General features: G+C 37.9%; 1 protein-coding gene across 2 annotated transcripts; it reads right to left on the bottom strand.

Annotated features, from left to right (window-relative positions):
* Positions 1–2,732: 2,732 nt before the first annotated feature.
* LOC122662710 (syntaxin-52-like) lies at positions 2,733–9,674 on the bottom strand. 2 transcript variants are annotated; one of them, XM_043858424.1, is made up of 7 exons: positions 9,478–9,674; positions 8,108–8,180; positions 5,724–5,946; positions 4,181–4,383; positions 3,979–4,082; positions 3,818–3,862; positions 2,733–2,916 (listed from the first exon to the last, which is right to left on the bottom strand). In XM_043858424.1, exons 3-7 carry the CDS (start codon positions 5,939–5,941, stop codon positions 2,785–2,787), a joined length of 702 nt encoding a protein of 233 aa, XP_043714359.1. In that variant the 5' UTR covers positions 5,942–5,946; positions 8,108–8,180; positions 9,478–9,674; the 3' UTR covers positions 2,733–2,784. The 2 variants fall into 2 exon arrangements, with proteins under 2 accessions (XP_043714359.1, XP_043714360.1); XM_043858425.1 differs by having other exon boundaries at positions 3,979–4,079; positions 9,478–9,670.
* Positions 9,675–13,247: the final 3,573 nt, after the last annotated feature.

The raw sequence follows: 13,247 nt of genomic DNA, 5'->3' as shown, positions 1-13,247 counted from the left end.
CCACCCCACATGAAAAGTAGAAATCTTGCTTTGATGCTTCCGTGTGTGTTCCATTGGCCCCGCACTGGTGCAAGAGCCACACTCCCGGATAGAGAACATGTTCTCTATATTATAATATATTAATATACTATAATATATTAGTACCCAAATTTGGTTCGATCTCGATTCTAACCATTGTTTCTATGTTGGAACCGAAAATCAAATCAAACCGAACCATTCTCCGTTCCTAAATCTCAGCTCTGGATTGTAACCAAATTCCATTCAGTATTTTCGGTTCCGTTTATACAGTCTAGGTCGGTTTCGGTTTTTCGGTCCCATTTCCAATTTGACATCCTGAGGTTTCCTACACAACCACTGCCCACTCTTGATTATCCAGTCATTCATTATCTATGCTGCTAGTGATAACCATTTTACCAATGAATTGGATTGGATGATGGAGTTACGTACAGAAGGCAGAAGTAGGGACTCCGAGCTGATGGAGGTTTGGATGGACTCTCCAGCTTTGGTTGATTTAGTTCCTAAATTATTAGAGAATATGATGATATATAGCTTGGCCAAGGGGAGTCACTGTTTTCCTTTTCCGCTACATTTCTGTTTTAATTAATTCGAAACAATGAGAATTTTGTACTTTTTAAGGATGATCGTGATGTAGGGATCTTTATCACCTCGAGTTCCCTACCCAGCCCAATTCCCTAGTTCCTCTAACGGGGGGGGGGACTAGAATGACCACCCTGTCCCTACCCAAACACTCTACCCAGGTGGGATCCACCATCCCCTATTAGAGGAACTGGGAAACTAGGCCTGGCAGAAAACTGAAGGAGATAATTTTCCTGTAGTAAGTTTGTTTCCATCGTAAGCTATTATGGCAGGTAGGGAGAAGCTGCGTGGGACAGCTCAAGATGATGTCATGACATTTTTTATTATCTTTTTGTAATTTTCATTTATCTTCATAAAAACATAAAATGAAATAAAATTACAGTCTACACCCTTCCTGATGGTTGATAGAGAAGAAAATGAGATCTCTTTTTTTCGTTTTTTTTTTTGGGTGAAAAAAATGAGATCTCTTCGGTCCAAAAGTATGGTCAAGTATTTGTCAAATGTAACATGAGTATCCAATACGAGCGAAATAAAATAAAGTGGATTTTACTCCCAACCCCAACGAGATCAGTTCCTTTGCACATACGTGCATGTGCATAGAGCCACAAACATGTAAGAGAACCATCTATCTTATTTTTGCTAGTTACAAGGGAAGGAGGGGTATTTACGAAAACAAAATAAGAATGTGATTGGTTCAAAGATATACCTGCACATACATGCAGATGATCTATTCTCACCCCCAACCCCGCCCCCACCCCCACCCCCACCCCCACCCCCAAACAAAGAAACAAAAAAACAAAAAAATAAACACGCTATTACGTGCTAGCATATATGGCCCATGTGTGAGTGTAGGGGAGAGGTTATCCAATTTATATTTAGTTGCAGTTCAATAGGAATTATGTGATAGTTACCTTATGTATTGTAGTGGAGGTAAGAATGGAAGGTTGTGAGATAATGGATGGTTATCAAATAGGTGGTGATAGATGGTTAATAGTTATTTTGTAATACGTCATGATTTAACCATTATTTGTATTCTTATTATAATATAATATAATATAATGGGAAGTAAAGATAAAAATTAAATCCCAAAATCTTCTCTTTGAGAAAAAGAGGCTTGACCACCTCCACATATTACCAACTATTCCCTAAATTATCTCTGATACCAACTTGGCATCAGAATTGGACACCACATCACAAATTTGAGTCACCAAAAAGACTACCTAAGATAAGACTACTTGGAGTAGAATGACAACAGTCCAGAAATGACTACCTGTTGTCAGGCAAAAACCCTGGGGCACAGTGGAGCCACTTGAGAGAGCTACCAACCACAAAAGTGAACCGTCAAAGATGACGACCACGAAAGCATGGTGGTCAATCTAGTGTATGAATGTTAGATTGGACTAGCATAATATGAGATAAATTAAATGAATTGATTTAACACGTTCCATCAGCTCTGGAGTTTTTGACGTATCGATCAAATACCTAACACAAACACACACAAAATTAATAGCCTATGTTTTGACCCCAAAGAAAAGATTTCAAGTCAATGATTCGGGTTAAGGGTATATTCAATCACTGGCACCTCTTTACTAACAGCCTAATAGGGCTTTAGTCCTACATTGTTTGGGAAACAAAAACAAAACATTATGAAACCTGTTAACCTGGCAAACTTGGAAGTTGTATACTTAAGCACAACACATATCCCACTGGTCAGATTTCAGCTCAAAACAAACATAGGGATGGTTAAATAAGACCTCTCTCTCTCTCTCTCTCTCTCTCTCTCTCTATATATATATATATATATATATATATATTCTCTCACAGATTAATTGAAGTATGAAGCTTTAAAGTCACTCATAAGGCAATGGCCCTTCTTACTTTGGTTTAAAACTTGACCTGTCTGAGATGGGTCAGGGGTTGTCTAAAATGGATGGACCATGTCTATCCTCACAAGTCCGATGCCAAACATAACAAGGCAATTGTTGTACACAATACTTTCTCCAAACCTGGTAATTAGCAATTTACAGAAGGGGGCTAACATGATTACACCCTGACACACAAAATCACATAAGAACTTCAAGGGCTAATTTAAAAGTGTAACAATAAAAATGACTCAAGTGCCCACACAAACACACAAGTAAGGAAAGGGATTGGAATAGATGATTGTTGTGCTTACCATCATTGGTATTACAAGTATTTTATCAGGGCCCAAATAACAACAACTAGAAGAACAATCCCAATCACAGCCAAAAGCATACACATGCAAGAGCAACCACCTCTAGTAAGTTTGTTTAGAATTGCCAATCTCTTTGCCACACGCTGCATCCAACAAAAGACCAAAATAAATACGTAGAGCTAATACACAGGTCAAGTCTGATGTATCATACAATGAAAGATTAATGCCGTAACTGGAATTCACACGAAAGGGAACAAAGAATTCTCGATGAAAAAAAAAAGCTCTCTGAACTGAAGTGAAAATTGTTTTCCATCAGACGGCTGTTCCCGTAACTGTTATTTGCAATAACATTTGTTATCTTTAGCAGCAATATTTTGGATACAGTAATTTTCTTCCCTGTTGTAGTAAAGTTGAGTAAATTTCACATGGCATCCCTACTGTTTGGTGAAAGTACTAGCAGGGTCCCTCCTGCTCCAAAAACTGAGGTCAGGGCCCTAACATTTGCAGAGACTACGATCAAGGTCCCTATGTCAAACTGAGGTTAGTTCAAATCATGAGATATGTTGTCGCGACTTCAAAATTTCTTAGATTGACTATTCTACCCAGCCAAAAGAACCCTCCTAACTAATTATACCCTTGGTCAAAGATAATGACTGAGGGTCTTTGTAGGAACAGAAATAATAACCAAGGGCATAATTAGTTATGAGGTTGTTTTGGTTGTGCAAACTAGTCATATTCAAGAAATACGGAAGCCACAATAACTTACGGAAATGATTAGTCTTCTATGTTTTTTAACTTTTTTTTTTTTTTGGCAAAACATTTAACTGTCTAGTTAATTCCATCAATCAAAATTTACATACGTTTTGACAAATTTGAGATATTAAAACGCACATTAGATTCTGCACTTGTATCTGTACAAATGTAATATTAGAAGTGCATGTTGTATGAATGCAACAATATATTGATGTGTTCATGTGCATGAAAGCAACTGTTTCTATGAACAACTAGGCTTGAATGCAGTATACAAAGGATAACGGATGTAACCTGTAGTCTGGAGTCCGTCGAGTCCACATGTTGGTCCAAGGAATCCTGCACAGTTGAGAAGAAAGGAGACATAAAGTTCCGGAATGCAGAATCGAATTGAGAAAATAATGTACGTATAGGATAAAACAAAAGACATGGGAACCATCTAACAGAAAACATACAAGAAGCCTAGCGTGTAAGCCAAGTTCCTCGTTGACAGCCAATGCAATATGTTTTGTACTTATTACTGTCTCCTCCAATTTCTCAAGACCTTCATCTTGTTCTGCTTCCAATACAAGCCCATAAATTTATTCAAATCATGAATGCCCAAAAGAGAGAGAGAGAGAGAGAGAGAGATCTTGTAATAAAGTTAAAGAAATTTGCCTTTCATTATTTGCCGCTGAAGGCCAACAAGACCATGGTTGTCCAAGCCAGTTGTTCTGCCCATAGCATCTTGCTTTACCTCTGGTCCTAGCAAGCTGTCCCTATTAGCAAAATTGGACATATTCAGGGCAGAGGCCATCTGATTGGTTTTGGATCTCAAATTTGCAAGCATATCCTGGCGCCGATGCATCTCCTTCTCTGTTCTGAGTATTTTGAAGAACAAATTTGAGAAAAGGTTAGGAACAAAATAATACAATCAAGAGAATTGGTTTTCAGTGGAGCATAGAAATTTAGAGGCCCCAAGTATTGATAGAGATATCATATATCCAATATTAAAAAATAATCAAGTACACAGTATTCATAAACCTCAAAGAAAGGTTCCCTGGAAATAAATATATTTAGAGAGCCAAATTGTCGTCTCAAACCAGAAATACAACATATTTATATGCAAGTAGATAAGTAGAACATAGTTATCTAGTGTCGCCTAGGCGTCCAGGCGCCTTGGTCGCCTTGTTGGTGTTGCCTTGCTTCTAGAACCCCCCCCTCCCAATGCTACTCGTGTATTGCTGTTTTCCTTTGACTTGATGACTTGTTTGCTTTAACCCCATAGGTGGCTAAGTTCTATTAAAATCATTTAAAACCAAAAGACAAGTCTACTAAAATTTTTCTCAGACATATTTAAAAAATTCTTCCCATACCATAAAGAAACCTAAATTGTCCTCTCCAATCTTTCACTGAATGCTATTTCATGGTTCTCTCAGTACAGATAATTACCTCCCCCCTGTTGCAGTCTGAAGACACCTCCCTTACATTAACTTTGCCTCCATTTTATAACATATCATTTCTACTGTGATTACCCATCAAATTCTCACCGTAAAACATCTTTTGGTCCCATGCCAGCAGTACAGCAACCATCATGCATCATGAAGGGAACAATCATTACAGGAAACACCATGGCAAGCTAAAATAAGAAATTAGAAAACTGCTATCTCATTAAAAAGAATCTATTAAAAAAAACAGGTATGTTCTTGAACGCTTGGAAGTGATCCAACACATTGTAAGCCTCCAGAAAAAAAAAACTAAACTAGTAAAATCACCATTTTAGAGATTGATAATAGAGCCTTCTTAACCACTGTGATTGGTATGTGAATTTTATTGTATCTGTCCACCTGTATTGGGGGCCTAGAGCCTAACCTATTGAGGCCTGTGCTGTTCTATGACTATACTTGTATCTACTAATTTTTCCATCAGTAAATAAATTGTTATTTCACCATCAACCACCACACATAAATTTATGTCTGCACAAACAATGATCTAATATAATGACTGTTGCTAATAATCATAGCTTCAGTGGTCTTAACAACATGAAAAGAGTACTGGTCCTGATGTCTTCAATACGGGGAAGAGCATCAGAGAGTTGGTTTCCATATAAAGGAGAACCTTAGAAGAAACTAACAGCAGACGAAATATCAAAATTCATGTAACTACAAAACACAGATCATTTTTTTAAATATTCAAAAACAATTTGAACTAAAACGCTTACATGGGTTGCTTAGTAGGTAGCTTAGATAAAAGGGACTGCAGACTATCAAGTCGGGTCCCTAATATTGTAATCTTTCTTCTAATGGCAGAAAAGTGACGTTGTGTATCTGGCCCTGATGGGGGCAAAGAACTCCTTTCAGAAATCATCCCATTTATATCATCAGCAAGCTTCTGTGCTTCATTTAGTTCCTTCATCCATGAGTCTGCAGAAGACGCCATTGTAGCTGAAAGATAACAGACAGCTTACTCAGATTTCAGATGCAGATAAATCAGAGAAAAGGGCTTATTTCAGTGGAAATATGCTTTGGGTTGGGTTGTATACATGTTGGGCCGTTGGTCCAATGGTTTTCTTTGTAATAAGCCACTTTAATGGGCCCAAAATACGGGTAGGAGGAATGAATATGGGATTTACTTTATTAGTTCAGTTAGAGTCCTATGTATTTATTTTTTTACTGTTATTAAAGAGTATTAGTTTAGTTGTATTAGGTTTCTATATATCCAGCCTTGTTTTAAATTGTTTTCCTTTGTTTTAGGCTGAGTTTTAATAACAGTAGACTAACTCCAAGGTAAGATATTGTCTGGATGAGCTTTAGGCGTAGTTTGATTCCTATTTTGAGTTTTCTATTTATGCATATGTAAGGGTTATGACTACTTATGCCTTGTCAACAAATAGATTTGACCTGTCACCTTTGGTTCTGTGGTGATTCAGTAGGCTCCCTGGTGGTGATTCCAAGGTTGGGGTACTAGTGGTGATTCCAAACCTGCAGATCAGGCAGTGGTCCCTGATCATATCCTTTCTATTTTTACTTTCCATTTGGCTTCAATTTCAACCCCCCCCCCCCAAAAAAAAAAAAAAGAATCCTATCGTTTTCATGAGTCCTAGTTTGTTTCTGCTTCAAAATCTCCTATTTTCTAGATCGATCTTTCAATTTTGATTTCAGTTAAGGATTCTATTTACTGCTTAATCAGCATATCAGTCCCATACCTGATTCTGTTCTGAACTCCCTGATTTCCTGCTATCAAATTCTGGTTCCCTGTCAAAATTTTCAATTTTATATCTTTAGAAGGATTCTGACATAAAAATCTGATCATTGGATTGCTTTATAATTTTGATGATTGGTTCCCTATAGAGTGTTTGACCAGTTTATTGACCAGATCAGATCCTTTGATATGCTGATATTTCAATTCTCTCAGTTCTGGTTTGTCCTTATTCCCTGTGATCCTATCATAAGCTGATCTCCCACTGGATACTCCTAGTTTGGGGTTAGCACTACATTATTTGCTATCAAAACTATAAAAGGATTGTAGAGGATTGCTGATTTTCTTCTTATTGTTCAAGAGAAGTCAAAATCGTCAGATTGAAAGATGATGCTGTGGATCTTATTCGGCATCGCTTCACAACTCATGGTCGAGTTTTGTTCATGCCAGGGAGAATTGATGCAGATGAATCAGAGAAAAGGTTATTGTAGTGGAAATAAGCCTTGGGTTGGTTTTTATACATGATAGGCCTTTACTCCAACGGGTTTTCTTCGTAATAGGCCACTTTTAAAAAAAAAAAAGGGGGAGGGGTGGGGGACGTACCCAGTGCACGAGGCTCCCGCCACTGAGGGATTTGGGGAGGGTCATAATGTATGCAACCTTACCCCTGCTTTCGCAGAGAGGCTGTTTCTAGGCTCGAACCTATGACCACTTGGTCACAATGGAGCAACCTTAACCGTTGTAATAGGCCACTTTAATGGACCTAAAATATGGGTAAGAGGAATGAATATGGGCTTTACTTTATTAGTTAAGTTAGAGACCTATTTATTTATTTTTAATTGTTACTGAAGTGTTTCAATTGGGTTAGATTAGGTCCCTATGAATCTAGCCTTGTTTTAAGCAGCTGAGTTTTAGTAGCAGTAGACAACCTCCAAGAGCCCAAGGTAAGCTATTGTCTGGAGGAGTTTTAGGCCTGGTTTGATTCATGTTTTGAGTTTTTGATTTAAGCATATGTAAGGGCTATGCCTTGTACACAAAGTTGAGTGATAAATTTGGCTTGTTGCCTTTGGTTTTGCGGGATACAGTCATACAGACCTCTCTGTTGTGGTGATTCCAGCCCTGCAGGTCAGGCGGTAATTCATGATCATATCTTTATTTCTTTCTTTCCCACAATTGCATATCAATTTCAGTTTCTGTTTAAGAGACATAAAATTTCTACTATCAAATTCTCTGGTTTTTTGGGTTTTACGAATCATAGCCTCAAAAGGATTCTCTCATTACCTCAAATCTGTCTGTCAGATTCAGATCATAATTTACAAACTTGATCTACTGCATGTATTATTTATTGAACTGGAATTTCAGGCTGATTAGAATTGTTTAAATCTAGTTATCTGATTTTCTTCAAACCTGGTTTGTCCTTTTCCTGAGCTCTTGTCGCAAGCTAATCTCCCACTGGATTTCTCCTGGTTCGAGTTTATCACTGCATTATTAACAAAAATAATTTAGCTGAAAAACTAAACATTATATGTTTTCATGAATAAGACATCTAGAAAGAATATATAATGACTGATTAAAACGCTTTTTGGTCAAGATTACAAATTAAGGATTGACTTTGATCGTGGGAGTCCAACAGCGGTGAATTGCTCTGCTTTTGTATCGAATTCAGTAATGATGAGTAGTCCAAAACTGCCAGGTTTTTTTTTTTTTTTGATAGGTCCTACTCTATTCTATTCTAAGGGGAAGGGTAGGTGTGAACCAGGAGGCTTGAACCCAAGACCTTCTGGTAGCAATGGGCTTTTACACACCACAAGCTACCAAGTGTGCTACAACTTGTTCACAAAACTGTCAGGTTAAATTCCTACCAAGGCAACTAATTCCGGCATGTGAATAGACGCCAAACTCCACAGCATTAGGTGAAGGTTCACATTCCAATTGGTTGTGGGAACTGAAGCAGGAGGATGCGAATCCCATGATGTGCATGTATTTACAACAGTAACTAATGTAGATCAAACAATTCCTGGATGTTTGGACCCCTACAATCCAAACTGAACTTTAGATGCTTCCTATATGCTACTACAAAGCCCATTCCAATTTTTCTTACCTAATCAAATATCAACAAACTTTACTACTTACCCCCTACCCCACCCCACCCCAACCCCCCCCCCCCCCAAAAAAAAAAAAAAAAAAACAGAAGAAAATTCCAGTGAAAGGGGAGAACAGTTCTCCCTAGTGAAAGGGGAGAAGCCAATTGATAACTTTTAACCCAGCAGCCAGCCAAAAACAGACCCTCCCCATCTCATCTGACTACTTGAAAATTTCCTTCTCCTACGGTCAACGTGATCTAATTCCCAGTAGAACCTTAAAGCCCATCCACGATCACCATAGAATGAAAACCTAAAAAACCGTAATGTTTCTCCAATTGCATAAAAACAGACAATCACCGAAAAACCCAAACCACAGTGCCATGTAAAAATCACAGAATTGTACCACTCCAGCAAGATGCACCTGTTCTCACACAGTTAAAACTATTAGAGAGATAAGAATCCCTAAAGACGAAACCGATCACGACCCATCAACCAAATTCTCTAAATAAATCAAAAACCCTAAAGTCTAACCCAGTTCCAACAAAACAGAAACTGCCTCTGAATCTTTTTCCTTAATTCAAGATATCGAGGTAAGAACCATCGAGAAAAGATGCAAGAAAGGTTCATTGATCTCCAATTGGGAACATAGACACGTAAAGATAACATTAAACGGGAAAAGAATAACCAAATTACCTCACTATTCGAATCGAATCTGATCAAACAGAGCCGATATAGGGAGACGATTAGAGCCAAAGAGAGGCTGTCGTCGTGTTGTTCAGCGGGAGGGTTAGGTGGAGACGAAGACACATGCAGTGCCACCGAAATCCGGCAGAGTTTGTGCGAATCTTGCCGTCGAATTTACAAAAGAAAAGCAAAACAGGCAAGGAGGCAAATCTCCGTCACAAACTCAGAGCATTATTAATCTGTCGTCTTTCACATTAATACAACTCTACAAGCCTGGCGTGGCGTGTCCGTGAAAGTTTAAACACATAGGCCGTGATGGCGTACCCTCATGAATTCTGTGACATGACAGCATGATCTAAGTCTGATATTAATAAAATATAAAATAAAATTCACAACACGCTCTGATGGATGTTTTTTTAGTTTTTGGTAGGGCACGCCCTGATGGGGCTAATGGCTGATAGACCAATGCGTTAGAAAAAGATCTTTTTCATTCATCCATTTAATTATGAGGAGGACTTGACATGTATCTCAATGTATTAACAGATATTAAAATATATGTTCGAATCTTCTAATAATTGGATGGATGATTAAAAAGGAATTGGACGTCCAATTAATTGGAGAGGATCCAGACGTTAAGGGTGATTTAGAAAAATTCTATTAAAAAAAAAATTTGATTTAAAACATTAATTTTCTAAGAAGAAATTATGAATTATTGAATGTTTAGAAAATTAGGTGGATTTGCCACGTGTAAGATTTTAGACCAGGATTCAATGTATATGAGGATTGGCCTCTAGTATATAGATATATATGCACTCCATATAATATCTTGTTTTACCACTTCACACATATATTAAAGTAGAATTTGATAGATAATCATAGCATCTTGGAATCTATCTATAGACAAATTTTCAGCTCCAATTAATTGCACATAGCAATTATTGGAAGGCATGCTATCTTTACTTTTGGTTAAGAGCATGATGAGACGTGCTCCTATAAAATATTTTAAAAATTGTACCATTCCTTTACTCTTTTTTGATGCCTAAATGTCGTTTTCTGATTTGTGAACTAGAAAATTAATAAGCTTTGCAAAACCTTCTATAAATTTATAAGGTTGACTAAAAAGAGATAATTAGAGATATACCATGGATGGAATTTAGAGCAAATGCATCAATATCCAAATTCAATTTGATATCGGATCGACTTTGTTTTAAGCATTTGAAATTGAATCTAATAATACTTGATAGTTTTAAATTTCTTGTTTATTTGTATTGGTTATTTTCTATTAAATTACAAAATATCTAATATTTTCTATTCAAATTATAGTAGCATTTCTAGTTTTCTTATGGAAAAAAAATCTATAATTGTAAGATATATTTCTATGTAATTACATCTCCTATCCTATATTTGTCTTAATTACAAATTTCTCCATGTGTACTCAATAATGACACCCTCTCCCCTACTGGTGGTAATCAATTACAAAAATACCCAGGCTGTTAGTTTCCATCCGTTAAATTGTGACGTGTGTAAGGAATAACACTTTTAATCCCTAAAATACCACTTGGTGCATGTGACATTACCTTTTTACCCTTATTTCAACTACTCATCTTCTTCTTCCTCCTTACTTCAAATAGCGGGTGATGAAAGCTTTACCCATGACCTGCAAAACCTGCACTCTCCAAAGCACCCTCATTTTCTCTTTTAAAATATTTTTTGTCTTTTGATTTAGTATTTTTCTGTTTCATTTATTTCTAAAATTCCCCAAAACCCTAGAGATCCCATCTCTCTTTCTCTCTTTCTCTATTTCGGTAATCTCACTCTACTTTGACCCGTAACTCATTTTGGTGGACAAGAGGTAACCACTTGTCCCTTTTGTTTCCATTAATACCCCTCCTCCCCTTGTAAATGGTAAAAATGGGACAGATGGTTACCTCTCACACGTACGTGGAGAGGAACTGAACTCCTTATCTTCTCTTCATACCAGGGTTCTAAACTTTGTTAATGATTTTTTTTTTTCAGTTTGTACAGGTCACCAAGGACCTATCGTCTAGAGAAGGGTGGCCTACGCCTAGTTGGCTGCCTGCATGCATGGGTGGTGTTGTGTCAAGATATCGTCGGGTGGTCCTTCGGGTGCCGCAACCTACAAAAAGACGTCAAGGACAAGGGAGAACCGGTGTGGTCCCAGCCTAGGACTCTCCGATGTCTAAGTTAGATCTTTCTGAGCAACAGATGAATAACTAGAATTCAAGATGGGTTAATGGGGTAGAATACCTGGGTATTTATAGCTGTGTATGGCAGTGGAGAGTCTAGGTAGTTGGTGATAGTCTCCTTGGTAGTAGAGTCCATCACGTAATAGATCACCTCCTCTTTGGAGGTAGAGTCCGGGTAGGGAAGGTGTTTCCTAGTGGATGGACATGTGCTTCCCTCGCATATTGGATAAGATCCTTGAGGGTCGTGCGTAGGCGTGGTTCATCTCCTTAGGGATAAGGTTCCTTTGCCGGTAGGATGATGTAAATCTGGGTGGTGACCTTGGTCCTTGCGTGACCTACTGGGTCTCTTCCTCTTAGGTCCATCAGAAGGGTCTTGATGTAGCCGGGTCTGAGCTACCCCTCCTTCATGCCATGCCACATGGCAAGTCAGGTTTGGTCCGAGTATTTATGGTTTATCAGGTGCCTAGCTTGGTGTGGGCTGCCAAGGCCTGGCCAACTGCCTGCTTGCGGGGGCAGCCAGCCTGGTGCGGGCTCTTGCACCTAGCCAGCTGCTTGTGTTCACATGCGGATAGCTTGGTGCGTGGGCCTGTGCCAAGTCTTGCTCCAAATTTGATTTATTTATTTATTTTTTGTTTTTTAAAGTTGCAGGTTCCATAAGAGTATAGGACCCATGAGCAAGAGAGGGAGGGGGGCTGCCGCAGGCAACAAGTCGTACAAGGCTAGCATGAGTGGCAATCTAGGATGCAAAGTGGGGCTGGTACATACCTTGAGGTGGCCTGCTAGCCGTGGGTCACCAAAAAGCCTTTTTTTCTAAAATAAAAATGGGATTAATTGATTGGACAATGGACATAAAACATTATTAAATATTTTGAAATATAATAATAATAATAATTAAATATATTTACAAACTATTTGCAAAACTACCATCAAATTCAGATTTCATCCAATCATTGTCCGTAAATTTTCTATGGATATTCTCCCTTATCGGAAGTGGATTCCATGTTGAGTATCTTCTTCACTAATAGATACACATCATGAATCTTGCTTACCGATATATGGTCGGTATAAGCATCAATCATTAACACAGACGCACAAAGTATACTTGCAATGGTAATGACCTCTCAGGTATTGAGACAAAAACAACTATCAGAGAGCCTTGATGCATAAACAATCGACGATCATCCACATGTGACTCTTGTAATAATCACGTCCAACACACATATAATATGAATAACGTCTATATTCTTGAATCACATTTCAAGAAATATACAATGTGACAACTGACAACCCTATGAACAATATGACCAATACCATCCCTAGTTGTTTGCACTTTAATTTATAACTTCAAGATAACATATTGCACATAAAATGATAATGCAAGTTAACACGCTTAATTAAGGTTTAATGGACACATATATCCAACGCAAAGATCAAGCATCTAAACTTGGTTGGACAAATTATGATCGATTCTTATTATATTTTATTCTAATTGAGTTTACATGAATCTTGATTAGATTTTTGAAAACTTTGGCTCACCTTAACTTGCATGACTTGTCCAGTCATTCACCAAGC

This window comes from Telopea speciosissima, chromosome 5, assembly GCF_018873765.1.
Source record: "Telopea speciosissima isolate NSW1024214 ecotype Mountain lineage chromosome 5, Tspe_v1, whole genome shotgun sequence".
Classification (NCBI taxonomy): Eukaryota; Viridiplantae; Streptophyta; class Magnoliopsida; order Proteales; family Proteaceae; genus Telopea; species Telopea speciosissima.
This window is presented reverse-complemented; position numbering and strand designations above follow the sequence as displayed.

Bases quoted from the DNA above. Each gene is read 5' to 3' on its own strand.
- LOC122662710 (XM_043858424.1), bottom strand. From the start codon at position 5,941: ATGGCGTCTTCTGCAGACTCATGGATGAAGGAACTAAATGAAGCACAG. The intron at 3,863-3,978 runs GTATGTTTTCTG...TCAACTGTGCAG, and splicing joins GCTTACACGCTAGGCTTCTT to GATTCCTTGGACCAACATGT. The intron at 2,917-3,817 runs GTTACATCCGTT...TGTTGGATGCAG, and splicing joins CGACGGACTCCAGACTACAG to CGTGTGGCAAAGAGATTGGC.